At 36.4% G+C, this 23,958-nt stretch overlaps 3 protein-coding genes across 7 annotated transcripts; all 3 read right to left on the bottom strand.

Moving 5' to 3' along the window:
* Positions 1 to 171: 171 nt before the first annotated feature.
* PUR2 (Glycinamide ribonucleotide (GAR) synthetase) lies at positions 172 to 4,088 on the bottom strand. Its single transcript, XM_086254603.1, has 4 exons — positions 3,685 to 4,088; positions 2,892 to 3,268; positions 2,153 to 2,683; positions 172 to 730 (listed from the first exon to the last, which is right to left on the bottom strand). Exons 1-4 carry the CDS (start codon positions 3,905 to 3,907, stop codon positions 305 to 307), a joined length of 1,557 nt encoding a protein of 518 aa, XP_086110729.1. The 5' UTR covers positions 3,908 to 4,088; the 3' UTR covers positions 172 to 304.
* A 2,154-nt stretch (positions 4,089 to 6,242) lies between these two features.
* LOC147275696 (shaggy-related protein kinase kappa) lies at positions 6,243 to 14,432 on the bottom strand. 2 transcript variants are annotated; one of them, XM_086255776.1, is made up of 13 exons: positions 14,165 to 14,432; positions 13,591 to 13,833; positions 13,242 to 13,334; positions 13,066 to 13,125; positions 12,704 to 12,976; positions 12,430 to 12,504; positions 11,572 to 11,628; positions 11,283 to 11,423; positions 11,145 to 11,195; positions 10,366 to 10,461; positions 8,013 to 8,096; positions 7,827 to 7,929; positions 6,243 to 6,653 (listed from the first exon to the last, which is right to left on the bottom strand). In XM_086255776.1, the coding sequence occupies exons 2-13, from the start codon at positions 13,738 to 13,740 to the stop codon at positions 6,565 to 6,567; spliced, it is 1,272 nt and encodes a 423-aa protein (XP_086111902.1). In that variant the 5' UTR covers positions 13,741 to 13,833; positions 14,165 to 14,432; the 3' UTR covers positions 6,243 to 6,564. The 2 variants fall into 2 exon arrangements, with proteins under 2 accessions (XP_086111902.1, XP_086111903.1); XM_086255777.1 differs by having other exon boundaries at positions 13,591 to 13,829.
* A 2,573-nt stretch (positions 14,433 to 17,005) lies between these two features.
* On the bottom strand, positions 17,006 to 23,797 carry LOC147275695 (FAD/NAD(P)-binding oxidoreductase family protein). Of its 4 annotated transcripts, none has more exons than XM_086254676.1 (9): positions 23,475 to 23,797; positions 22,898 to 23,121; positions 22,277 to 22,346; positions 21,779 to 21,888; positions 21,239 to 21,526; positions 20,437 to 20,628; positions 20,180 to 20,338; positions 18,416 to 18,652; positions 17,006 to 17,475 (listed from the first exon to the last, which is right to left on the bottom strand). In XM_086254676.1, exons 1-9 carry the CDS (start codon positions 23,647 to 23,649, stop codon positions 17,161 to 17,163), a joined length of 1,770 nt encoding a protein of 589 aa, XP_086110802.1. In that variant the 5' UTR covers positions 23,650 to 23,797; the 3' UTR covers positions 17,006 to 17,160. The 4 variants fall into 4 exon arrangements, with proteins under 4 accessions (XP_086110802.1, XP_086110803.1, XP_086110805.1 ...); XM_086254677.1 differs by having other exon boundaries at positions 21,779 to 21,832; positions 22,236 to 22,346; positions 23,475 to 23,796; XM_086254679.1 differs by having other exon boundaries at positions 21,779 to 21,832; positions 23,475 to 23,795.
* Positions 23,798 to 23,958: the final 161 nt, after the last annotated feature.

The following is a 23,958-nucleotide window of genomic DNA, read 5'->3' as shown; positions in this document are numbered from 1 at the left end:
AAAATATTATAGTAGATAATTGAAAATTTAATGTTTCCTTATTTATCTCAACTACAACTTGGTTTGATCTTCTACTGCAAATTTCTATGAAAATATGCAATTTGGAATTCTAGTTTCTATGTTGCCTAGTCAGTCTGCAAGGCTATTACTTACGAACCCAAAAAAAGAGCAAAGGTATTTCTCATATGGCACTCGATGTCAGACATCTGTAATCTGAAAAGAAACGTAACAAATTATCCCCCTCTTCTTCTTTTTTTTCTTCTTATGGGCAGTAGTACAAATGTTCGTTTAGTTTACCCTCTTGTTAGTTGTTAGTTGCTACAAATTGTTTCTGAGGAAGAGGAAGGGCTCTCCAGCCAATATCGCGGCGGTAGAACCCTCCGGGCCAATTAATTTCTTCAACACCTTGATATGCTCGATCCCGTGCCTCTTCGAGATCTCTTCCCTTGGCAGTCACCCCAAGAACACGCCCCCCTGTAGAAATGAAGTTGCCATCCGAGTCCAGTGCAGTTCCAGCATGAAATACCTTAACAGATGGAGCAACATTCTCTGCTTCATCAAGGTTTACAATCACACTTCCCTTCTCATATGGCCCCGGGTACCCCTTACTTGCCATTACCACCACCATGGCTGACCCAGCTGACCAGTTCAACGACACCGAACTTAGCTGTCCTCTACAAGCTGCAAGTAGAACTTGTGCCAGATCAGACTCCAACCGAACCATCAAAACCTGTTCATCATTGAAAGGCAAACAAACACCCAAAAAGTCCAGGTCAATTTACTACATCAGAACACTGTCACTTAAAATCATAATTTACATTTCAATGGCGGGTCCAAACATCCAAAAGAATGCTTACTATGAACCAAACAAAAGCTGGTTTAACTGGCATAATTGCATAGTAGCCCCAAACTGTGTTAAGAGTGGCCAAATATGGTAAAAAGGCCCAAAGCAAATAATGTACTAGTACTGCCAGTCCTAAACATGAGGACCACCGGTGGTGACAATTTTCATCATGACAAATTAGCGGTTAAGATTGACAACGACATGACATGAACCCATACATAACACAACTTACTAATTTCAAACACGAATAACCGGATTCTAACACGACAAACCTATTTAGAAAGTATTGTACGAAGAAATGATCATTTTTGGTTTCCAATTCCTAATATGGTATTGTATGAATCCTTATAAAATTATAGGATTCTTTTTCATGTTTTTTCCTAGTATCTATGTCAAGTGGATTCTGGTTTTATAAGGAATGCATGAAGAAATCCTAATTTTAAGCTTTCAGTTCACAATATATGTGGGTCAAGCCAAACATGACACAACTTATAAACAAGTCGAGCTAATGTTGCATCATCTAACACAATTATTGAACAGATCAACTTAGAATTGACTAATATTCGACAGTAAATCAAAATAATATGAACCAGACAAGAAATGACACAACTCCATTGCTGTGCTCAAGTACAAGCAAGATGATGACCTATCTTTAAACACAATAGTAAGATACAACATCATTACAAGCTGATTGCTACAACCCACTATCAATAACCTATCAAAGTGATGGCCAAACTAGCTTGATTTGGAATATTGATATAAATATACCGAAGTTATGCGAAATTGCTACATTCTCATTTAGATAAAAAAGTTGTCCAGTATCATATCTATAGTGTGAGAAGAATTCTGACCCCAAAAAAATAAAAAAAGAGCATGAGAAGAAGAATGCAACCAAATCCCGTGAAATCACATGGTGCATAAGCCACATCCTTCATGCCAAGAAGCACTAGGAAACTTTTAAAAATTACAATGGCCAAAAAGAAAATGGAAAAAGAAAAACCAGAATACTTCAAGTGGATATAAACAGGAAGATAAACTAAATAAGAAAATAAAATCCATCAAAACTTTGCCTATCACTATTTACTCTTCTCTATCTCACTGCCTTAGTTGAGTTAGTTCTATCGCCTATGTGTATATGTAAGACTACATACTACCATTCCCACAGCAACCTAATATGGACACTCAGTTCAATTCAAATTTTCATCAAGCCATGCCACAACCCATTCCTCCAATAAAAATCTTAAGAAAAGAAAAGAGAGGCAGAGAAAATCATATATTTAAGTATCTACTAGGGGCCCGTTTACCAACCTGACACTCTGGATCACCAAAGCGCACATTGTACTCAATTAGCTTAGGTAAGCCAGACTTCTTCTCAACCATGAGTCCAGCATATAAAACCCCAACAAACTTGCAGCCCTCTGCTGCCATTCCTTTCACCGTGGGGAGAATGATGGATTTCATGACTAAATCTTGAAGATCTTTAGTTAGGATGGGTGCTGGAGAATATGCACCCATTCCACCAGTATTAGGTCCTGTATCACCATCTCCAACGCGTTTATGGTCCTGAGCAGATTCTAGAGGTATAGCATTTTCTCCATCCACCAGTGCAAAGAACGATGCTTCTTCTCCTTCCAGATATTCCTCAACAATGACACGACAACCTGCAGAACCAAAAGCACCTTTTACAAGCATTGAATCAACAGCTTCAAAAGCCTCGTCCAAAGTCATAGCAACAATAACTCCTTTTCCAGCAGCCAATCCATCTGCCTTGACAACAATAGGCACCCCCTGCTCTTGAATATATTGCTTTGCAGCAGATGGGTCTGTAAATGTTTGATACTGTATCAATTCAATTAATCAATGCATTAGTAACTTTTGTTTGTAAAAAAAACAGTGACACAAAAACTGAAAAGCAAATATGTGGCAAAATACTTTTTGTCTTTCACTCTCGTTTTATTGTTTTAATGATCCAATGCAAACAATATTTGAAGGAAACAACACCCTTTTTCTCTCTTCAATGAAATTGATTCATAACTACTGAACAAACCTTAGCAGTAGGTATTCCGTACTTGTCACACAAACTCTTCATAAAGTTCTTGGATCCTTCCAAAGCAGCAGCCTCAGATGAAGGGCCAAAAGCATGGATTCCAGCCTCAAGCAGATCATTTACAAGACCTGCCACAAGAGGGGCCTCTGGTCCAACAACGACAAGTCCCACACCCCATTTGCGGCAGAAGGAAATCACAGCCCAGCTATCCGAGATGTCGAGGTCTGAAATACAAGTGGCATCCCCTGAGTTGGAAATTCCAGCATTGCCGGGCGCGCAAAAGATGGCGTCACAAGAAGGAGATCGCTTCAGTGCATAGCAAAGAGCGTGTTCCCTTCCCCCTCCACCAATGACCAAAATAGTCACTCGTTCTTCTTCTGCAAGAAATTAAATCACAAACAATTGTCTAAGCCATCATACACGTACATACAGAGTTATCTATACTAAATGCTAACACAATAAATACATACAAAATTGCATTTTCATGCATAATACAATAAACTATATCTATGGTATAGTTTATGTGAATGTAGGACGATGGTGAAAGCTTGCCTTTTTTCACAAAAGAAGAATCAACTATCAAACTGACAATCACCAACAATAATTAATTAATCAATTAATTAAACAAAACTGAAAAAGAGCTATGTATACTCAATGATAGTTGCAATATTTCTAAAACAAAAATAAAAATGAAAAACAATAAGCCTCGTAAAAAGACACTAGAAACACAGATAATCAACGAAAAAGCATAAAAATTTGGGGGAAAAAAAAAACAAAATGAATGAAAACTTACCAGGAGCAGCAGTAGTAGAATGGGCACGAAGGGAAACGGACGGCCGTGATTTGTTGGCATGACAAGTGAGAAGGGTCGATCGTAGGGCGTTGAGACGGCGAGAGCGGATAGGTCCCACAAAGGAGAGGAACGGGTTTGAGGAGCGAAGGATGTGAGTGTTGTTGCTGTTGCTGTTGAGTTTGAGAGAAGCAGCTCCGACCAGGTCCAACGTTGTACAACCCATTCTATCTATAATTCTTTCTTTCTTCCCCTTTTTTTGTTCCGAAAATACCCCTCAGGATTGAGCAAGCCTCTGTCAGCCCTGCCTGGAAATTAAAAATTGGAGTGAAGAAGAAGAATAAAAGGAGGAGAGCATGGCAGGGGGTTTTGGGTTTGTCTCATTTTCATTCTCAGGGTTTAAGGGTTAGGAAAGCCGCTCTAGATTTAATTAAAGAAATAAAATGAAATAACATAGTAATTAACTAATTATTATTTATTCAAAACTTGTCATAAAAAATTTGTATGTTTGTAATATAGAACAATATTTGGATCACCCCAAGGTACCTCAAGGTCACCTTACTCCCTCAAATTTTGATTTTGACAATGCCGACGTATGATCGGAATCGTTCACTTTTTAGATCACATATTATAGATCTTCTCTACAAAAAATTAACTCAATCGAAAATCGTTTAGTTATATAACTGTTGTCGATTAAATAAAAAATATCAACGATTTGGTAAAAAAATCACTCTTTAATTGAAAACCATCTATTTTTTCTATTTAATTTACAACAGTTATATAATCAAACGATTTCCAATTGATTTGATTTTTTGCAGAGATAATTTTTAATATGTTATCTAAAAAGTGAACGGTTCTGATCATATATCGACATTACCAAAATTAAAATTTAAGGGGGTGGGGTGACCTTGAGGTATCCAAGGGGTGACCCAAGTATTCTTCTGTAATATACACCTCAGTATTTCATTACAAATTGTCAATTACACATTTGTGGTTTTAATATGTGAGTCACAAGCTCTGCTGTCCGAAAGTCTTGGGTGGGGCTGGAATGCCACTCACCTAATGAGACTGCCATTTACATTTTGACATCTGTCATTTTTTTTCATCCAGCTGGACCCAAATTTCTCTGCCCTCTTACGCTTCCCTGCCCTTTCTCTCTGCAATTTTTTTTATCCAGCTGCCGTGAACTTCTCCGGCTCCCCGACAACAACCTCCCCTCTCTCTCTTCTCTCCCTTTTCCTATCTTTCCTCTCCTCTCTCTCTTTCTCTTTCTGCTCACTCACTCTCCGATCTCTCTCCTCTCCCTTTCTCTCTCTGCTCACTCACTCTCTCCGATCTGGGTGGGGGCGGGCCGAGATGGGGCTGGGCGAGGCGGGGATGGGGCTGGGCAGGACGGGCCGGGGAGGGGATGGTCACTGTCAACGAGTTCCTCCTTTCATTGGCCCACGAGCATTGTCATGTTGGATTCTAAATCCAACATAGGAAACCAGAGTGCCATCGTCTTTTGGAATAGTACACTCAATATGCAAAATCAAACGCATAAAAACCCAATAGAAAAAAAAAAAAAAACAATGAAGGAAAATCAAAGAATAATTTATAGAATGAGCGAATGACAATAACTTTGATTTCTCTGAAGGGAATCTAAAGGCTATTCTCAAGCTTAGAATCCAGCCCAAGAATGCGAGCTGCATGGCGAAAGTTGCGGTTGGTGGCTGCAAGAGCATTCATGGCTGCCTGGGTGGTGTTGGGGTGTGTTGGGTGGTGGCTGGTGTTGAAGAGAACGAGAGAGAGGAAGGCAGGGGTCCAGCTGGATAAAAACTTGACATGTGTCAAAATATAAATGGGAGTCTCATTAGGTGAGTGGCATTCCAGCCCCACCCAAGACTCTCTCGCAAATTTATCCCTTCCCTTCTTATTTTGGCGACACGTGTCCTTAGTAAAACCTCATATTTTATGAATCATTTAACCATTTATGACTCGTGGCTAAAAAAAAAAAACCATTTATGACTCAGCATCCTTGGGTGTTCTCTTTCTTTGAGTGTTCACTAGCATTCTCGCTTGTCCAAAAAGACTCGGCATGCTATAGCCTATAGGAACCCATTCCTGTCCTTCTCATAAATGGTTGCTTAATATTAAAGATCACGACTGTAGATAACGTTGAACGTAGATCCAAGAGCAACTGTGGCTTGAGCAATTGGAGTACATGGTAAAAATCTCCCTTTGCTGGTTAAATCACTTGTTTACCATAAATAATAAACTTTGCAAGGTAAATAAAATCCCAGTACTAAACATCGCCAAAATGAGTAAGATTCAATTATTTTTCAAAATTCCCAAAACCACATGAAAATGCCACAGCTGAATTCAAATACCAAATGTGACAAATTTCTTTCATGTTTAAGGAAAGCACTGGAACTTGGCCAAAAAAAAAAAAAAAAGGAAAGCACTGGAACAACGCAATTTGGAAAATGCAAGATTCACATTGTTGGAATTGAAAAGCACAAGGACTAAATCGAAACATTAAACAAATTACAAGGGGTTAAAAATGTAGTTCAACTAAAAACTAGAGGAGAAAAACTCTATGTATATATATTACCATCGTCTTTATCTTACTTAAATCCCTTGCAGAAGGAGTCGCAATAAACATACATGTAATTTATAGTTGGTCTTTAAATAAGCATACAAAACCACCTCCATATCCGCATGCAAACTTAAAGCCTCAGATTTCCTAAATTGTTTTAGGAACTCCTTTTGCAACACTCTTACTCAAAAGTCACAGGACACAAGATGATGACAAGTAAAAAGGGAGAGGGATTTTACATATGTTGATACAAGACCATATTGGAGTCGACGGTAAGCAGAAGCAAGAGACATTCATACAAGTTGCTAGGTGTTCAAAGCCATAAACAGGTTCTGTTTACGAGCATGCTCCGGAATGAGTCGATTGACTATGTCAGGTGTGATTCCTTGAAGCTCTAACAAAAGGAAAAGAATGAAACACAAAAGAGGCATTAGGAACATGGAACAACATATATAAATATTTTTACTGGACGCAAAACTGCATGCATAGGCAAAAGAAAAAAATATGCTGGTTTGGTTTAAGTAATCTGATTTCAGCTTGTGTCAATTCAAGGAAAACCAAATAGATAATGGATCCCGTATGATCATGGTGTAGTTTCAATTCGTTGATAAAACATCTTCAAAAAGGATCCTAACCAATCATAGATTAACTTCATTAAGCATTGTTGTAAAAGTAGTTATAATGTTTCAATTGCATGTCTCTTTAATGGAGATAATGAGTCTCAAGTCTGCTGCCTGTTCTTAAATGAAAATATAGAAAGACCCTGAGTTGGTGTCTCACCAAGTTCATTTCCTCAGCTCCCAATAAAATTACTGAAAGTATGCGACCAGTTCACAAGATATTATAGGCCTAGGAACATGACTGAAAATTTGCCAACAAGGACCAGAACATCACAGAAATTGGTTGCTTTGTAACCCAACATATTTGGGCCCTCTAAGTTTTATGAAGAAAGGCATTATAGGCCACATATAAAGTGGACATGATGCAAATATTGACATGGAAGGCCGTTGGACACAGCCAATCTGAAAGTCCAGACAGGAAACAAGGACCAGAAAATCATAGCTCACCTCGTAGTTATATATGGGAACATCTGTTTGAACTCCACATTATCTAAGGGCAGCCTAATGTGTCTTAATGCCTAATGCCACCTAATTACATACATGGAGAACAAAGGTATTACAGAAAAACAAATTCCCTCTTCTAAACTATAACTAAATATTCATGAATATAACCTATTAATTCACATAGATTTTGTAATCCAGTTGATTAAATTAGAGAGGACCACTAAATGCAAGCTCAGAAAGCACAAGACAATCATTTCTCTAGTAAGTAATTTTGAATTCACAGACTTTCAAGGCTTACAAACACTATGACAGAATAAAGCTTTTCTTGATGCAAAGTTCAACAATACTATGACAGAATCGAGCCATTTTATCCACATTAGCATTAAAGAACTTGTAATTATCATAATCACCAAGAAGCCAGTGTCAGCATTCTCCACAGGAAGTGCAAAAAAAACTGAAATGGTATAATGTGTTTATTGTAATAGATACTAATTTAAACTCACCCTGGGGTTTAAAATTAAATAGAGGAGGAAGAGGGCGGCCATTAGGAAGACGAGTGTTTGGGTCTCTCAATTCATCAAAGAAAGGATGAATGCAAGCTTCAACCTGTCAAACCAATGCAGAAAAGTAATTAGCACTGAACGATAGCATCCACTAAAGGCAACTAAGACAATGAAAGTTATACTTACAGCAGTGCATCGCAAATTGGGGGAATACTGAAAGAACCTACAAACAAGATCTACTGCTTCTGGGGGTAAGCGTTTTTGGAATACCTGTAACATGACAAGAACATCATAGTGAATCTCCATTGTAAATGAAAGTAGTTTGACAGAAAATGCTAATTACTAACCAAATGCACAATCTGACAAAAAAAAAATGCACAACACCAATAATACTGGAAGTTACAAATGAGCATGGATCATATATAAACATCACAACAATGGGAACTGGCCTACTATGTTCTGCATTAGAAAATATAATTTGGGGGAACAAAAGAAATGTTAAGGCAGTCAAACGTGCACGATGAAGCAGTTAATTTTCATCAGTTCATTTGAGAAAGTGAATGACACTCAAGAAAATTATGAAAATCTACTTCAGTAAAGAAAAAAAAAACCCTTTCCACACAGCCTGCCTCAAACCCCAGACCTAGAATCTAATATAATACTAAACTATTAGGATGCTTCTTTTAGCTAATTTTCAAGCTTGCCAAAACCGTGAAAACAATCGAAAGTTGTTTCACTTCAAGGGAAGCCCAAATCCTCCAATAAAGAAAACAAACTTGAATTGAGACAAGATACATATTTATCTATTGACTTCTTGTATTTATCTATTTGTCAATGTTGCTAAAATAGTAGGAGAGAAAATGAAAGTTGAATCACTTCAAGGGGATGTGTCTTACAGAATAGAATATAAACTTGAATTGAGCCAAGTCATACCTATTTTAGTATCCTTAAATAGGACTCGAATAAGAAATTGAGAAGAGTTAACCACTCCCTAACTCATTCTTCAACAACCTCAACTTACTCATTCCTAATGTTGCACTATGATAAAACAAATGACAACCATTGATTAGTTTCACAAGACCCACTCCACTCACCTCATGAGGCATACCATCCGTAAAAATCTCAAATAGTCAAAAACCTTAATTTATCATATTGCATCACTTCTAGGACTTTTGCAATCAAGGGTCACAACATTTGTCATCCAATTCCACAACTCGGGTTTCAATCATGGAATGAGCAACCTAGCCACCTAGGAGATAAATAGTAGCTATGTGGAGCGGATGGAACTACACAAAAGGTGGAAAGGGCTACTACCACCCAGTGTACTGCCTGAGTGAAGCTACCAAGGACATCAAACCTTGATTTAAAACATCCCATCGATCTTAGGGCTTTTGGCGTCTTGTTTACGGTTCACGAATAGCATCCATGGCTTTGCATGGGGTGAGTAGAATGCATTAGTTGAGTCAAAATAGTAGAAATGTTCGGTAATTTGATTTATGTAAGGACTTCATCATAACTTCTCTCACCACAACACTTTCACCACAGTATTCTTCACAACATTCTGAGACATGGTCACTTGGCCTACCAAATTCTTGGACCTCTATTTGTATTTAAGGGTTGAGTTGGGTGCCATGCACATTGGGATGGTTGTCTCCAACCACTCACCTTGTTATTGAGTCTTGCCCAATGTTGCAAAATATTCTTTTGGAGCTTCGTAACTACTTTTTAGTTGTGTATTCCTACCACCATTAAAATTATCCCTGGAAGTCCACTACACATTGAAATCATGCATACTTAGGAGTACTTAAATGCATGCCTTGGAGGAAAAGTTCAAGAAGTGAGATCAGATTTTAAATGTCTTATCAGTTAAATGACAAATGCAACCCATTGTGACGAGCCATGGCTAACTTGACCAAAGAAACCAGGGAAACTCAAACTCATCAAAGCCATGGTTAACTAGTTGAAGCTTACAAATCATCATTCACCGATCAGCTCCACCTAGGCTCTACAGCCTATACCCCTATACGACAGGCTATCACCTTAACTAAAATTTTTCTTGGCCTTCAAGATCTGCTTGGAAAACATTATATGTAAATCAAAGAACGTCTATCTACTTAAGCAATCAATCAATCCTTTATCAAGTTACTTTTCAAGATTTTTCATAATTAAGCAAAATACTTTCACTTTCCTATCCATCTAGTACAATCTACTCCTTTAACAAAGCTCGGAGTGGCTAGTTAAAAATAATGACCAGATAAACAAAATTTACACTACTTTTAGTACCAAAGCATTAATCCGATGATTATTAGTATTTTACATGCCCAATAATGGCTGCATTTTGAATCAGCCACAAGAGGAGCAATATGATGTAAGTTCATTTATGATAATGTACACATTTCAAGTATAGAAAATCAAGTTTTAATAGTCAAATCATACCACAAATAATAGAATAAAATTTCAAATGATTGAATCATGTGTTTCAAAGTCAGAACTCAGAAGCATAAATAAAAGGATAGTATGTGAGAAAGCAAAGACAGACCTTGTGCCATGGATGAGGCTTTATCTGTGGGAATTTAAATTCAGTATAGTTTGGATTCATGCACTTTATCTCCTCCCTAGTCGGAGTTCCCAAAACCTGCACAAAAAATAAAATAAAATAAAATAAAATAAAAATACAGAAGATGTTCATCTAAAAATTCTTATTCATAGTTTTGAAAGCTTATTAAAGAAACCATGATTTCTAGGAAGGATAATTAGTTGGGGGAAATTGCATTCTAAAATACTAGAAGACTTTATGCTGCCATGATTCTAGAAGATCTTTTCCACCATATTTTATATTTCTATCCACCGCACCGAAAAAGGAAAAACAGCAACAATCTAAGAAAATAACATAAGAGTCTAAAATAGGTGATACTGCTAGCCCAAAGTTATTTCATATCAATTTTGAGCCCAGGGTGACCAAGCTTAGCCAAAACAGAGTCAAAGACAGTTCATATAATCAAGCCTGACATTTTTGTTTCACAATTTTGCAATGTATCACAAATGAGTACTACTAAGGTTACCAAATAATGCGGCAAAGTTTCATTGATTCAAATCTAGGCCCCCTTTGAGGCTCATTTATTTCCAACAAGTAAGATATTGACACAAATACTAACACATCATTTGATAAACAAATTTAGTGAATAAATGTGGTGATTATAGCATTATTGATGATAAATATTTCCACTTCCAACCGTTTCAAAATTTAACCCAAAATTCAAAATATTGAAATTGGAAAAGAAAATTCCAATAGACCTATAAATAAATAGATAACTTGACCTTAATGATCTCAACTAGTTGGTCAACTCCGCTTTCACCAGGAAACAAGGGCTGTAAAAGAAGTGGGCATGAAACATTAATGTTATTAAGGGAAAAGTGATAAAATGGTTAGTATTCACATAAATTTGAGTATCAAACCTGCCCAAGAAGTAATTCAGCCATCACACAACCTGTAGACCATATATCAATAGCAGTTGTGTACTCGGTGGCACCAAATATCAGTTCTGGAGCACGATAGTATCTTGAGCAGATGTAAGACACATTTGGTTCTCCTTTCACCTGATAATATGGAAACAGGAATAAATTATCTTCCAATTTTTTATTAATATTTCCTTCTCTTTGTTCTTTTTGGCAGATGAAAAGGGAGTAATTGAAATAAAGAAACAAAACACATTTTTCAAGAACCAGGATGGCATGCAAAACTTACCAACACTTTTGCACTCCCAAAATCACAAAGTTTGAGCTGATGTGTGTGTGGATTCACCTGAATAAGAACAGGTAGCATTTGAGCATGACCAACAAAAGGTGAATGACAGAATATATATGTAGATGGAGAGAGAGAGATGCCAACTTATTCAGTACAATCAAATTAATTTTTGAACTTATCGGTTATAGTATATGACCAACTTCCACTTAAGACAAGTTTTTTTTTTTTTTTATTATTGTCATTTGGCAGGACCACTTAAGCCAAGTTAACCATGATAAACTACAGCCATACAAGCTCTACTAATAAGGAACTCAATTACAAAAGTAAGGATTTTAACTGTGCACACCTTTTCACAATTTCACTAATAGAAATGAAGCATTTGGCACAAGATATCAAAATGCGCAGAGAATGCAATGCTCAAATGCACAGAGAATGCAATGTAGGGAGTTTCTGGAAAATGGAGGACTTGAGGTAGGTAAAATTATAAGCCCAGAAGCAGCATGGATACAAAGTATACAACCCACTGGTCCTATAATCATTAAAATAGCATGCTATCAAACGTACTACATTGCACATCTGCAGTATTACCATCAGCATTTCTGATTTAAATATAAAATTGTCAAATGTTTAGTGATAATACCATCTGAATATGCAAAAATATTCCACCAAGTTGGCACATTTTGTACAGATAACCAGTAAAGTTATAACCCAATAAATCAAGGCATCCAGCAGCACAGCTTAGGAACCCAGGGGGTTGGTGTGACATATATCATGCATTAATGTAAATCCTATAAAGCCTCATACAGGATGAGCAGAATCTCACAAGAGCACCCAGTTATCCAGTAAAAAGAATCTTACAAGTAAGTTCTGAGGCTTGATGTCACGGTGACAAATTCCAATGCAATTATGTATATAAGCAAGTGCCCTACAGATCTGCACCAAAATAAAGTTGGAAAATGATAAAAAATGATAAAAATTAAGAAACCAATAGAAGTTTAAAAGCATAGAACCCAAATATTCATAGTGGTCGTATCCCATATGCTTGTTCAAGGAGCCAAGATCCATGCCATAGCATTGTGTTAGAAGAAAAATATGCCAAAATAGAAAACTAAGAATCAAGACAATTTCATACCTGATAGGTATAAAGCTTAACATATATTAAGGGCATCCGCTGGTTGATCCTACTGTAGTTCCTTGCAATACGGTTAACAGTTTCAGGAACAAATTCAAGTACAAGATTCAAGTAAACCTCTTCTTTGTCTGTAGTTGAAAAGAAACAATGCTTTAGGGCAACAATGTTTGGATGATCCAACATCTGCATAATCTGTAACTCCCTGTTCTTGTAGCGCTTGTCTTGGAGGACCTTCTTGATAGCAACAATCTCTCCAGTTTCTCTACATTTCGCCTGTGCAAAGAAGTTAAAACTTATCAACAATGTAACTCAGTGGCAAATCAGGTGGGACTCAATTGAGCACAATATTAGCGTTCACCTACCTGGAAAACAACACCAAAAGAACCAGTTCCAACCACATGCTCTGAAATATAACTTACTGTCTGTCAACCCAAACAATGAACCAAATTACACGTCTTGGAAGATAAAAGAAATCACCAGTTCTGAGTTACAAAACATTACTAAATTAAATTTAAATACAAATAGTTTTTCTTCCAACCTGCCTAGATTGACCACTTCGACCGCCAACGGTTGTTCGAATTACATGTCCTGTTTCAGCACCCACACCATCAATTACATCCGGCTCACTATCCTACAACAGAGGAATTAGTAATGACTGTCAACTGGGTGCAGTAAAAACTTGTGAAATCCTAGTCAAAATCAGTCACTTTCAATCAGAGGGGGGTGCCTAGTCAAGACCAAAATGCTTGAGAACCATTTTGCTCACCTGTTGCTCGTTACAGGACATATGTAAAAAGATCAACCATTTGTCATTAGATAGTTGCAACAATTGAAAGGTAATGCAAGATTTTGACATGTTTTTTTAACAGTGAATGCACAACTCTTACTCTATCCTCATCATGATCTGGCTTGTCCCTCAATCTCATCTCAAGCATCTCCCTCCCCAGCCAGTCAACCGAACTCGACGAAGAACTCTTGAAGCCATTCACAGACCTGGAACTGCCAACTCCACCATTTCCTAGGCTGGCAGACGCCATTGCAATGTCTGATGACTACTGCAGATGCTAGTACTTCTCACCCTTGCAATACTCTCTACTTCTGCGCCCCGTCCCATCCAAGCACCTATCTTCCTAGTACCCAACAAAGGAACCAAAAAAAATGTTAAAAATCAAAACAAAAAAAAAAAAACATAGAAATTAAAAAGATATTGTTGAGCAAAAATCAAAATTGGAAATTGAAAATTGCCCAGTAAGCCAATTAACTCAATTAAGTTCAGATCCACACCAAACCCACTTCATCTTTCTATTTTTAGCATAAAATTCGAAACCAAAACACATCGAAATCAACGCCTATCCTCCAAAATCAATCAATCTCCAACAAACCAAAAAAACTTCGGTGAATTCAACCCTAAAGAGATTCAAAATTCAGAGATTTTCAAGACGGTTCGTTTAGAGGACTCACCTGAAAACGTTTCGGAGAGGCCTCGAAGCAGAGGTCGCGCATTTTAAATTGTGCTCTAGAATATGGAGATTTCAGCAGACAAATTTCGCACAAGAAAAAAAAATGAAAAGTAAAAAAGATTGATCGGTGGGCGTGAACTTTAGGTGATCAGATTATCATTTCAAAAATCAATTTATTAGTTTGAGCTTTTATTCTTTTTCTTTTTCTCTGAGAGTTTAGAGTGTGAGCAGTGGTAGTTTACAGCTTTAGCTTTTGGCTCTTTTTAAAATAAGAATGATGGAGTTAGTGACAAATAAACGCTGATTTTGCTTCAACTTCCGTTACACTACTCTTTATCCAAAAACAAGAGCTAACTACCAAAAATTTCATTAATTTTAGTAGAAAGAAACTGAAAATTAGGGAGGGAATTTAACCGATTAAATTAAGGGCTAAATTACAAATAAGTCAATAAAATTTTTCACAATTATAATTTAATCAATACTCTTTTTCATAATTTTATTTTAGTTATTATTGATCAAAATAAACAAAAATAAATTATAATAAATTAATAAATATATATTATTATTATTCAAATTTAAATTTTTATTAAGTTTATTTTTTACTGCTACGCAACGAAATGACTTATGATTTAACTTCCGAGTTATGGATAGAGACCTAAACCTTAAGTCATAAGCTTCAAAACCCTAAACCTTATTTCTAATCCCTAAACTACATCTATATACTATGCACACTATTTCTAAACTCATCTATTAAAAGCAATGTTATAATTTTATATTCATAAGTAATGAAAAAAATGAGATGTGCGGATTCATATTTTTCAATGCACTAAAGTTGAATTTTATTGCTTAAAGATTTATTATTTTTAAATTAAACTAAATTTTTGTTCTTAATAAAATGTTTAAATTATTTGTAAATTACTTAAACCGAACTATATCGAATAGAATATTTTAATATTGTCATAGTCATTACATACTTATTTCTTTACACAATCCTCTCATTCTTTCACTCCTCTCAACTATAATTAGGTAGCCCGTAGCCATAATAATTACAATTGTGAGTGAGGAACAATTGCAATTGATTTTGACCAAAAGTATAAATAACTAAAATTGATCAATGGAAATGGGTGGAATGACTTGCTATTTATAAGTTATTTTGATAGGTACACTTAGCAAAGGAAATGGGTGTGAAAATCAAGTTGGTGAGTGTGTTGAGCAATTGGCGAAAGCGGTGACTTCTTGTTCTTTTGCCACGTATCTTTGCTGCCAAGTGTCTAGCTTCTTTTGATGGATGGAATAAAGAGAGAAGAAATGAGTTAATTACACTTACACCCCCTGAGGTTTTAACAATTACACATACACTCCTTGAGGTTTCAAAATTGTTGCATATAAACCCCTATAATGAGACGAAAAATGATGAGAAATTATACAAAATGGCATACTAAGGGGTTAAATGGCCTAATAAGATTACTCAAGGTGTAATGTCCAACCTCAATACAAATATTTTTTTTGTTTATTTATTTTTTTCTCTTGTAGGGGGTTATATGCAATAGTTTTGAAACCTCAGGGGGTGTATGTGTAATTTTTGAAACCCCAAGAGGTGTATGTGAAAAGACGATAAACCTCAGGGGGTGTAAGTGTAATTAACTCGAAGAGAAATTGTGAATGTGGAATGCCTTGGACTACATAAGGGCAAAATTGAAATTATAAAAATTTAAAAGTCAACACTAAATCTTTCTATGTTGACTAAGGGGTTTGGCTAAGAAATAAGTGTAAAAAGGAGATTAGTGATTAACTGAAATAACGGGTGAGGCTGTGAATTAGCCCCTAGTACTACAGGGTGTTCATAATTCTTAACCATTTTTTTTATACGACGTTTTAAAATGTATTTATTAATGAAACCATACAAAGGAATTATAATTTATAAATTGTCATTTTTTTAAAAACACACTGTAATATTATATTTCTGAAAGTACAAATGCATATATCAGATGGACCACTTCTGAAAGGTCCTGTGTGGGTCAACTTTTGCATGATGGGGACGATCTGTACCATCCATTTTATTTTGCTTTTTTTGTCACTTACTGATCCTTCATGCATTTCTCTCTAGATGGTCATATCTATCCCTGTCCAAACTTCATTGGAGCAATTAAGGCTTTGATGTCACAGAGTGTACCACTTCAGTTTTTAGTGTAGAATATTTGGCATATATATATGCTATCAGTCTCGCCAGTCACTACTTGCTGACATCAGTTGGTAATTATCAAAAGAAATAAAAAACAAAGAATTTAATTGGTATAAGAAAAAATCAGATATATATTAAAGAAGTTCACATTGTCCAACCCAGAGATAATCATGTATAGGTCTAATGCTTCCTCTGTCCCCATCTTCTAGAACAAGTTATTGATAAGAAAATTATACATGATACTCCATAAAGGCTTATCCTAACCAGTCAGGTCAGTACTCATTGGCAAAACACATTTAAGACGCAAATTGATGTGGGTATATTGATTTTAACTATTTACAAACTTAATCACTATAATGGGCCTACTTAGAAATATTTTTGAAAGGCTTAAAAGCACTTTAAAATAGTAAAAAACTCTCTTACATGTAGTCGAAATGCAATCGATGTTGGCACACCTATTATTGAATTTAAAGCAATAAATGTTCATTGAGAGACTGAGAGAAGGTACAAACAGTTTGTTTCTGTTCACCAAAAAGAAAGTACCAACAGAATTTTATATAAGAAAAAGGGAACAACTCTAGTAATTGTTTCGAGATTTCAATAAAAGAGAACCACATTTTCTGTCTTTAATAAACATTTTTTATGTTTACACAGTGCATAAAGAGTGCTAATTAATCATGTCATCCATTCAGAGTATGTAGCAGTACAATATACTAACAAATTGTGGGAGGGCAAGAAGATATTGCCAATTAGAGGATCAAAATGACACAATTTTCTTTTTATAAAAAGACAAGTTATCTAAGATTACAATTGATTCAGATTCCAATGGCATCAAGAAGTTCAGAGTGTTTAGACACAGAAACTAGGGAGTTGGCTACAATGGCACCACTAGCAGCAACTGCAGGGACTCCAATGCCAGGAAAAGTAGAATCTCCACAGCAATAAAGCTGAGGGATGGGAGTAGAATGCCCAGGAAAAGAGTCTTTACCTGCTTCTAGTGCAGGTCCATATGTTCCTCGGTTCCTTCTAAGAAACCTTTGATGTGTCAATGGAGATCCAACTAACTTAACCTCGCATTTCTCACGGCTAAAGCCAGGACCAACTGCACGCTCCACAGCTCTCCACATAACCTGGAATTACAAATGAATCATCAAATATAATATTTCGAGGCATATTTCGAACTTGAAGAAACAAACAAACCTGATTGTTACTCTCTAACTTTGACGCACACACAAAGAGAAAAATAAACACAAGCCACTTGTGAACTCATTCCTGCATTCATGCTTGCATACACGCTAACCATGACAGTTGTCCACACCACAACAAACAAAGCAGAAGCAGATAGGAAAAACAGAAATTATAAGCAGGTCCCATCATTTTATTAGAATAACTGCTTCTTGTGTTTTCTTCCTTTTCTCATTTAAGTAACTTGATCATTTCATAGGATGCGGGAGGCTAGGCTCTCACTTGTCATGTAAATGATGGACTAGTGAATCAAAGTGGCACCAATGTTTTTGTTCATCAACTTGGTGACTGGAGGGGGGATGATGGCAAAGAATACAAACAAAAAACAGAGATAATGACAAGTGCAGTGAAAACAAAGCAAGAGCAACACCAATAATTCCTCCCTCAAAAAAGGCATGTCAGAATCTTCAAGAACTCCCATGAAGTTATTCTAATTTTAGGAAATTATGATATGTTGCTAGATGATGAAGATGATGAAGTTCACTAGTCTCAGCTGACCAACAGAGGAAAGCTGAATGAAATCTTTCCACTTGGTCAAGTTTCTAGATAATAAAGTGCAAACTTCACTTAGAGAAACATGAACGTGCTAAGTTTCAATATTCTCAGCTGATCAACAGAGTTTTGAGAAACCAGAATGGTAAGTAGTAACGGAATTTGATTTATGAATTTATGCACTATCAGCATATGACTACTTGACTGAATCAACAAAGCTAAAATTACCTGGCCAACTTTTAGTAAATTTATTCTATTCAGATATGGATTCATCAAGAGCTACAGCATAAATAAATCGAATGACAAGACATGTAGGTAACTATATGTAAGTACCTCAGATCTTTCAGCTTTGAGCTCTTTGTATGCAGAGCTTTTACGGTCCAATCCTTTCCACAAATCAAAGGGTTCAGTTCCTGGAAGATAAGCATGTAAAACATGTTTCCCAGGCGGTGCCAGATCAGGACTTAGTACACTGGGTAAAGATATCAAAACAACATTCTGATCAGCATCAACTCCTCTATCCCAATCATTAACAACTATATGATGAATACCCAAGTCCTCATGTATGCCCTGGTTGATAAGAAGCATTTTGGTCAACAATTATTTGGATGTGGGAAAAAAGATATAAAAATAATGATTTTTGCATGGAATACAGTGTATAAGTTATTTCACACTTACTAGAAAACTAAAGGGATTGGGGTAATCCAATTGAAAGCTTGGATCATCATATCACATTGTAGGTAAGCCCCAACAATGTGGCCATTTCTTTTCTTAAAATGAGAACATCATCTTTAGAAGTTTTCCACACATATTACGTATATGTACTGTATACATACTATATATATATATAGAGAGAGAGAGAGAGAGAAAGAGAGATAGAGAGAGAGAGAGAGAGAGAGAGAGAGAGAGAGAGAGAGAGAGAGAGAGAGAGAGAGAGAGAGAGAGAGAGAGAGAGAGAGAGAGCTCTAAAAATAGACAGTTTGGATCATCTGCTCCCCAAACATCTTTAATCAATTTTTGTATCTCTGGCTCTTTCACATCTCTTATTTATCAAAAAGTCCATACGTAATACTAGCTTTCTGTCATGGCAACAGATTCTGTATTCATACTCCAAGACCTTTCACCTAGTCTGGTTTTTACATCTAAGGCCCACAAGGTAGGAGATGAAGCCTACACTTGAGGGTGCTATTGAAGTAGATGTGTTGAGTATGGATCAACTAAGATGCCAAAAAATTTTCTGAAGATTAAAGAATTCTGCTCGAGCGGGCTTGAAGGCCACTCAAGCAGATTGGGAGTTGAAAGCTTAGAGAGTTTCATTTTGTGAGCTTGTGAGAATGGGTGTACTTGGAGTTCTCTATTGAGAACTGGGTTGAGAGAAGAGAGATCATTTTTGTGTGATAAGGAACCAAAAAGTTCTTCAGTTGTAATCTTCTTCTGCTCTGTTGGTTTAGTGAATTCCTTTCTCCTGTGGACGCAGATTTGATGTGAAAAAAGTTAATTTGGTGTTCTTTGGTTGTTTGGGGTGAACCACATAAACTTGGTGTTGGTTGGTAGGTTTGTGCTTGATTATTGTCTTCTTGGTCTTGTTTCCTGCATTTGGTTTGTGATCTTGGGTTAGGCAGTAAGGTATGGTAATTCCCGAACAAGATGAACTTCAACATTTCCTAAGAGGTTAAGCATTTAGCTGAAGCAACTTATGCAAATTCCTATCATCAGGGTATGTCAAAAGAAAGAAAAGAACAAATCATTAGATCAGCCACCGGCAAAGCAGAAAGCTAGGCAGCGATGTAGCCACTATGTGTTTTATGTCATAGAAAGCTTACATATTAGGAAATATTATTAGTTGCACTAACCCAGGACAATATTAGAGAAAGTAGTTGAAATTTTGTTCACTGTCGAACTAGGCAACATTATTGCATCAATCAATAAAACACCAGTTTTCAGTTAGAAGACAGGAACAGAAAATGCCCACATGTGCACTAACGTAATATAACGTGTTTCCAAACTGAATACATGCATAAATGTAGATAGAGAGAGAGAGAGAGAGAGAGTTTTTGGATCACATTATTTCTTAGGTCAGCTTCTAAAATCACTCACCTCGGCATCAAATCCCAAATGAAGATGCATGAATGACTCACATTGAGGGGTCATCTTAATCCTGTCTTGATATGACTTCGGAACAACTTCCTTAGGCAATAGATTTAAAGTGTCCCACATAGATGAGTTGCTAACAACAGCCTTTTTAGCTCGTATAAACTGCAGCATAAATGTTTCTTTGAAAGTTAAAATTAAGACTAGATATAATTCAGTTCAAATTAACTTTATAGTCTATTTCATGCACATAATTTACTCACTTGACCACTTCTTAGCTTGACTCCAGTGGCTCGACCATTTTCCACAACAATCTTTTCCACATGACTTCCTAGAGAAATCCTTCCACCAAACTTCTGCATTCCCCGAATAAGAGCATCAACAATTGCACCACTTCCTTGAAGAGGGTACTCAAGACAGGAACCTGGCTTATACCATTCTGCAAACATGTAAATCTGAAAAATTGGAGAACAAAGTATTAGGTGATGTTGAAGTCATATGACAACATCTTATATTAAAAGTACATTTATGTTTAAAGGCGGAGATCAAGAAAGAACAAATAATGTGACATGACGTAGCACCAAATTTAAACTGTTAACACTTAAACATGCACTTCAAGATATTCCCAAACATGCATAGAAAAATAAACTTAAACTGCAATAGCCAAAGCTGTGAAATTTATGATATGAAGATGGTAAGATGAAAGATAAGTATGTGAAGGACAATATGCACCAGCCTAAGAGTTACACACTAAATATTTGAAAGCCCTGACTATTGACTAATCCGTTATTCTTATTTCATAGGGAGTTGGTACATTGTAGTGACTATATATTAACATTTAGAAATAGTCTAAAATTGTTCAACACAAAAACCAAAAGTAGCCTAGCATAATTATGAATGTATTTTAAAGAGTCAAGAAAGTTCATGAACCATATGGAACTTATTGCATGTAACAAGTTGGATGACAAGCACAGAACTCAAAACAAGCTTCTAGCAAACCGTATTCTATGCATAGTTATAACAACCCCAAAGAGCTTCAATAGGACTTAAATGCATATTAGTTACCATCTCTGCTGAAAGTATACCATTAGATTTCACCCCAGCAAGCAAGAAGGCCAGTAGGTCCACCCAATTACGTATAAAGGGATCTTTCAGTTCTAATGAGTCCATGATTTCCGAAAATGGTCTGAGAAGCTTTGTGGCACCAAGTGCTCCCTGAGGTCCCATTTGGACAAAAGATTTCAAGAGAGAGGGAGCATATCTAGCTCCAGCAGTGGAAAGAACACCCAAATCCCCTCGGATCGAAAGTGGAGGCAGAGCCATAGCAGCTGCAGATAATGGAAGAATGGAATCCTGTAGAAGAGTTACATTTTTCATATGAGACTTACAAAGTGACAAAGGAGAACTGCATAAACAAGAATATGTGTGTATATAAATACAATGTATGTGTGTCATTTTAAAAGAATTCATATATTCCAGTATGAAATTTCTAATTGTCAAAGGATATCAGCAAATTTAATGGTAAAAACATTTTTCTTTATTTCAATGAAAGTATTAAAGATAGTTATGTCCAAAATAATTTCCCTCATTATTGATGGTACTCACAAGAAGTTTTTTCCATTCTTGAACAGCATTTGCACCTCCATACTTCTGAAGGTCCTGGAAGGGGGGGAAAACCGAAAGTAGTGAATAAAAACTCCCTCCTTGATAATAAACTGCTCAGTGAATTCATTTTTGGGACAAACTGACCATTAGAAAGAGGTTGGATAGATGCAGTAATAAAGGGGATGGGAAATAATCTACCAACATGCAAGTTTATTGATTAATGATTAGCTACAAATTGCTCTTTGTTACTTGAGTTTATGTGAGCAGTTTAGGTTTCAAGTCTCTTTTTTTTTTTTTTTTAATAAAATATGTAGCACCTGATGAAATCATGATCATATAACTTCATGCATGAGAGGATTAGGAATGGCCTGATAGATATGTGAGCAATAATCAACCTCATAAGACAAGCCAATGCTTAAAATGATGAAACATCAACATATTCACAACCAAACTCCACCTTGTAAAATTCTGTGGGACCAATGCGCGACAGAAATTCACCTTCAGGTATGCAGACCTTCCATGAATCGTAACTGGCACAAGGAATTGTTTCACCCAATGCATCCAGAACCTGAATATCATGCAGTATAACAATTCTAAGTACCACGAGTTGGATTCTAAGTGCCATCCCTCAACAGAGGATAAACAATTCTATTTGTTCACCACTTTTGAACACTACAATCAAATGACAGAAGTAGCTAAAGTCTACAATCAATCATGTGGTTTGTTCATTCCGTTTGAAGAAAGAGATTGAATTTATAAAGCATTGACTTATACATTCCTGTAAGTGTCAACTCCAGGAATAATTGTTTTTGCTGTCTTTTTCTGAGAACTGCCTAATGTTTCAACTTATGTTGTACTAAATAAAAGGGAAAAATGTCAAGTGTGTTGATTATATCAGCTAGTGACCTGTGTCAAGATGACTGATACATGCCAAGCATAATTGTACAATGATTTTGAGCTTGAATTGACATGTAGACTGTTTTTATCCATTTTTGTTGGACTGAAAATTTTGCTATCAATATAAAATATAATGGAAAGCAATACTTGACTGACACTACAAATTAAGTCCATATCACAATGACTGACAAGCAACAAAAGAAGAATGAAGGAACAAGTTACTTGTCCAAGCGGATTAGCCTGAGGGCCTCTTGATTGAAAACCAGAGAACAAAGATGGGCCAGAGTCAAATTTAAAGCCTTTAATCTCAAATGAATGAGCAGCACCCCCAGGTAGATCATGACTCTCCAAGACGAGAACATCTTGCTGGTACCTAGCCAAAAGCCCAGCACAACACAATCCACCAATACCACTTCCAATGACTACAACATCAGCCTCTGGCTTCCCTGCAAAACAAATGGAGACAATTGTTATACCAACTGAAACAACTATGTTTATCTTATATTATAAAAATGTGCCTTTTAGCAGAAATCATTAAAAAGAAAAAGAAATTAAAAGAATGTCAAAAATTGTTTAGTAGAATCCACTTTGGTAATGGGGACCAAACTAGGGTTTGAAAGCAACAAAGAGGGAGGCAATTTAAAACACAATCCCAAATGGGGTGACAAAGTAAAAGCTAATATCTAATATCCCAGACACTACTTAAAAACTTCAAACTCTAACACTTGGGTTAGCCATTGAAGAAGAACCCAGACACAGAGAGAGAGAGAGAGAGAGAGAGAGAGAGAGAGAGAAGCACCTGGGAAGGCTTTCTTTTCTTTGACATAGACAGACCCAGTTGAAGAGGGCACCTGACCGACGGAATTTCGCACCAAAACGGATTTTCTGACGGTGTTTGAGGATTTAAGAGTGGGAGAGAGAGGTTGGAAAAACTGTAGAGTATTTGGAAATGCGGCCATTGCATTTGCAGCCATAAACAATAAGTGAGAATGAAGCTGTTTCTATTCTTTACATAGATTTGTCAGTGCTCAGTTTTCAGTTCTGAGAATCAAGTTGTCACTTGCTAAACGTTGGTTGGTTCTAACTTCTTTCTTGTAGAGTAGACTTGTAGTTTTAAAGGTACCCACGTCTGTCAAAATGTAATCCATTGTTTTCATGACTGATTTTATCCTTCAACTTCAAGACTGGGGGTGGGGGGCCCAAATGTCTCAATTTGTTTCAGCCCTTCATTCTTATCTATTTCTTTGTCCACTTGTCTACTGTCCAAGTCCAACAAGAGAATT

The sequence above is a fragment of the Dryas octopetala genome, chromosome 8 (genome assembly GCF_963921425.1).
Source record: "Dryas octopetala chromosome 8, drDryOcto1.1, whole genome shotgun sequence".
NCBI lineage: Eukaryota > Viridiplantae > Streptophyta > Magnoliopsida > Rosales > Rosaceae > Dryas > Dryas octopetala.
This window is presented reverse-complemented; position numbering and strand designations above follow the sequence as displayed.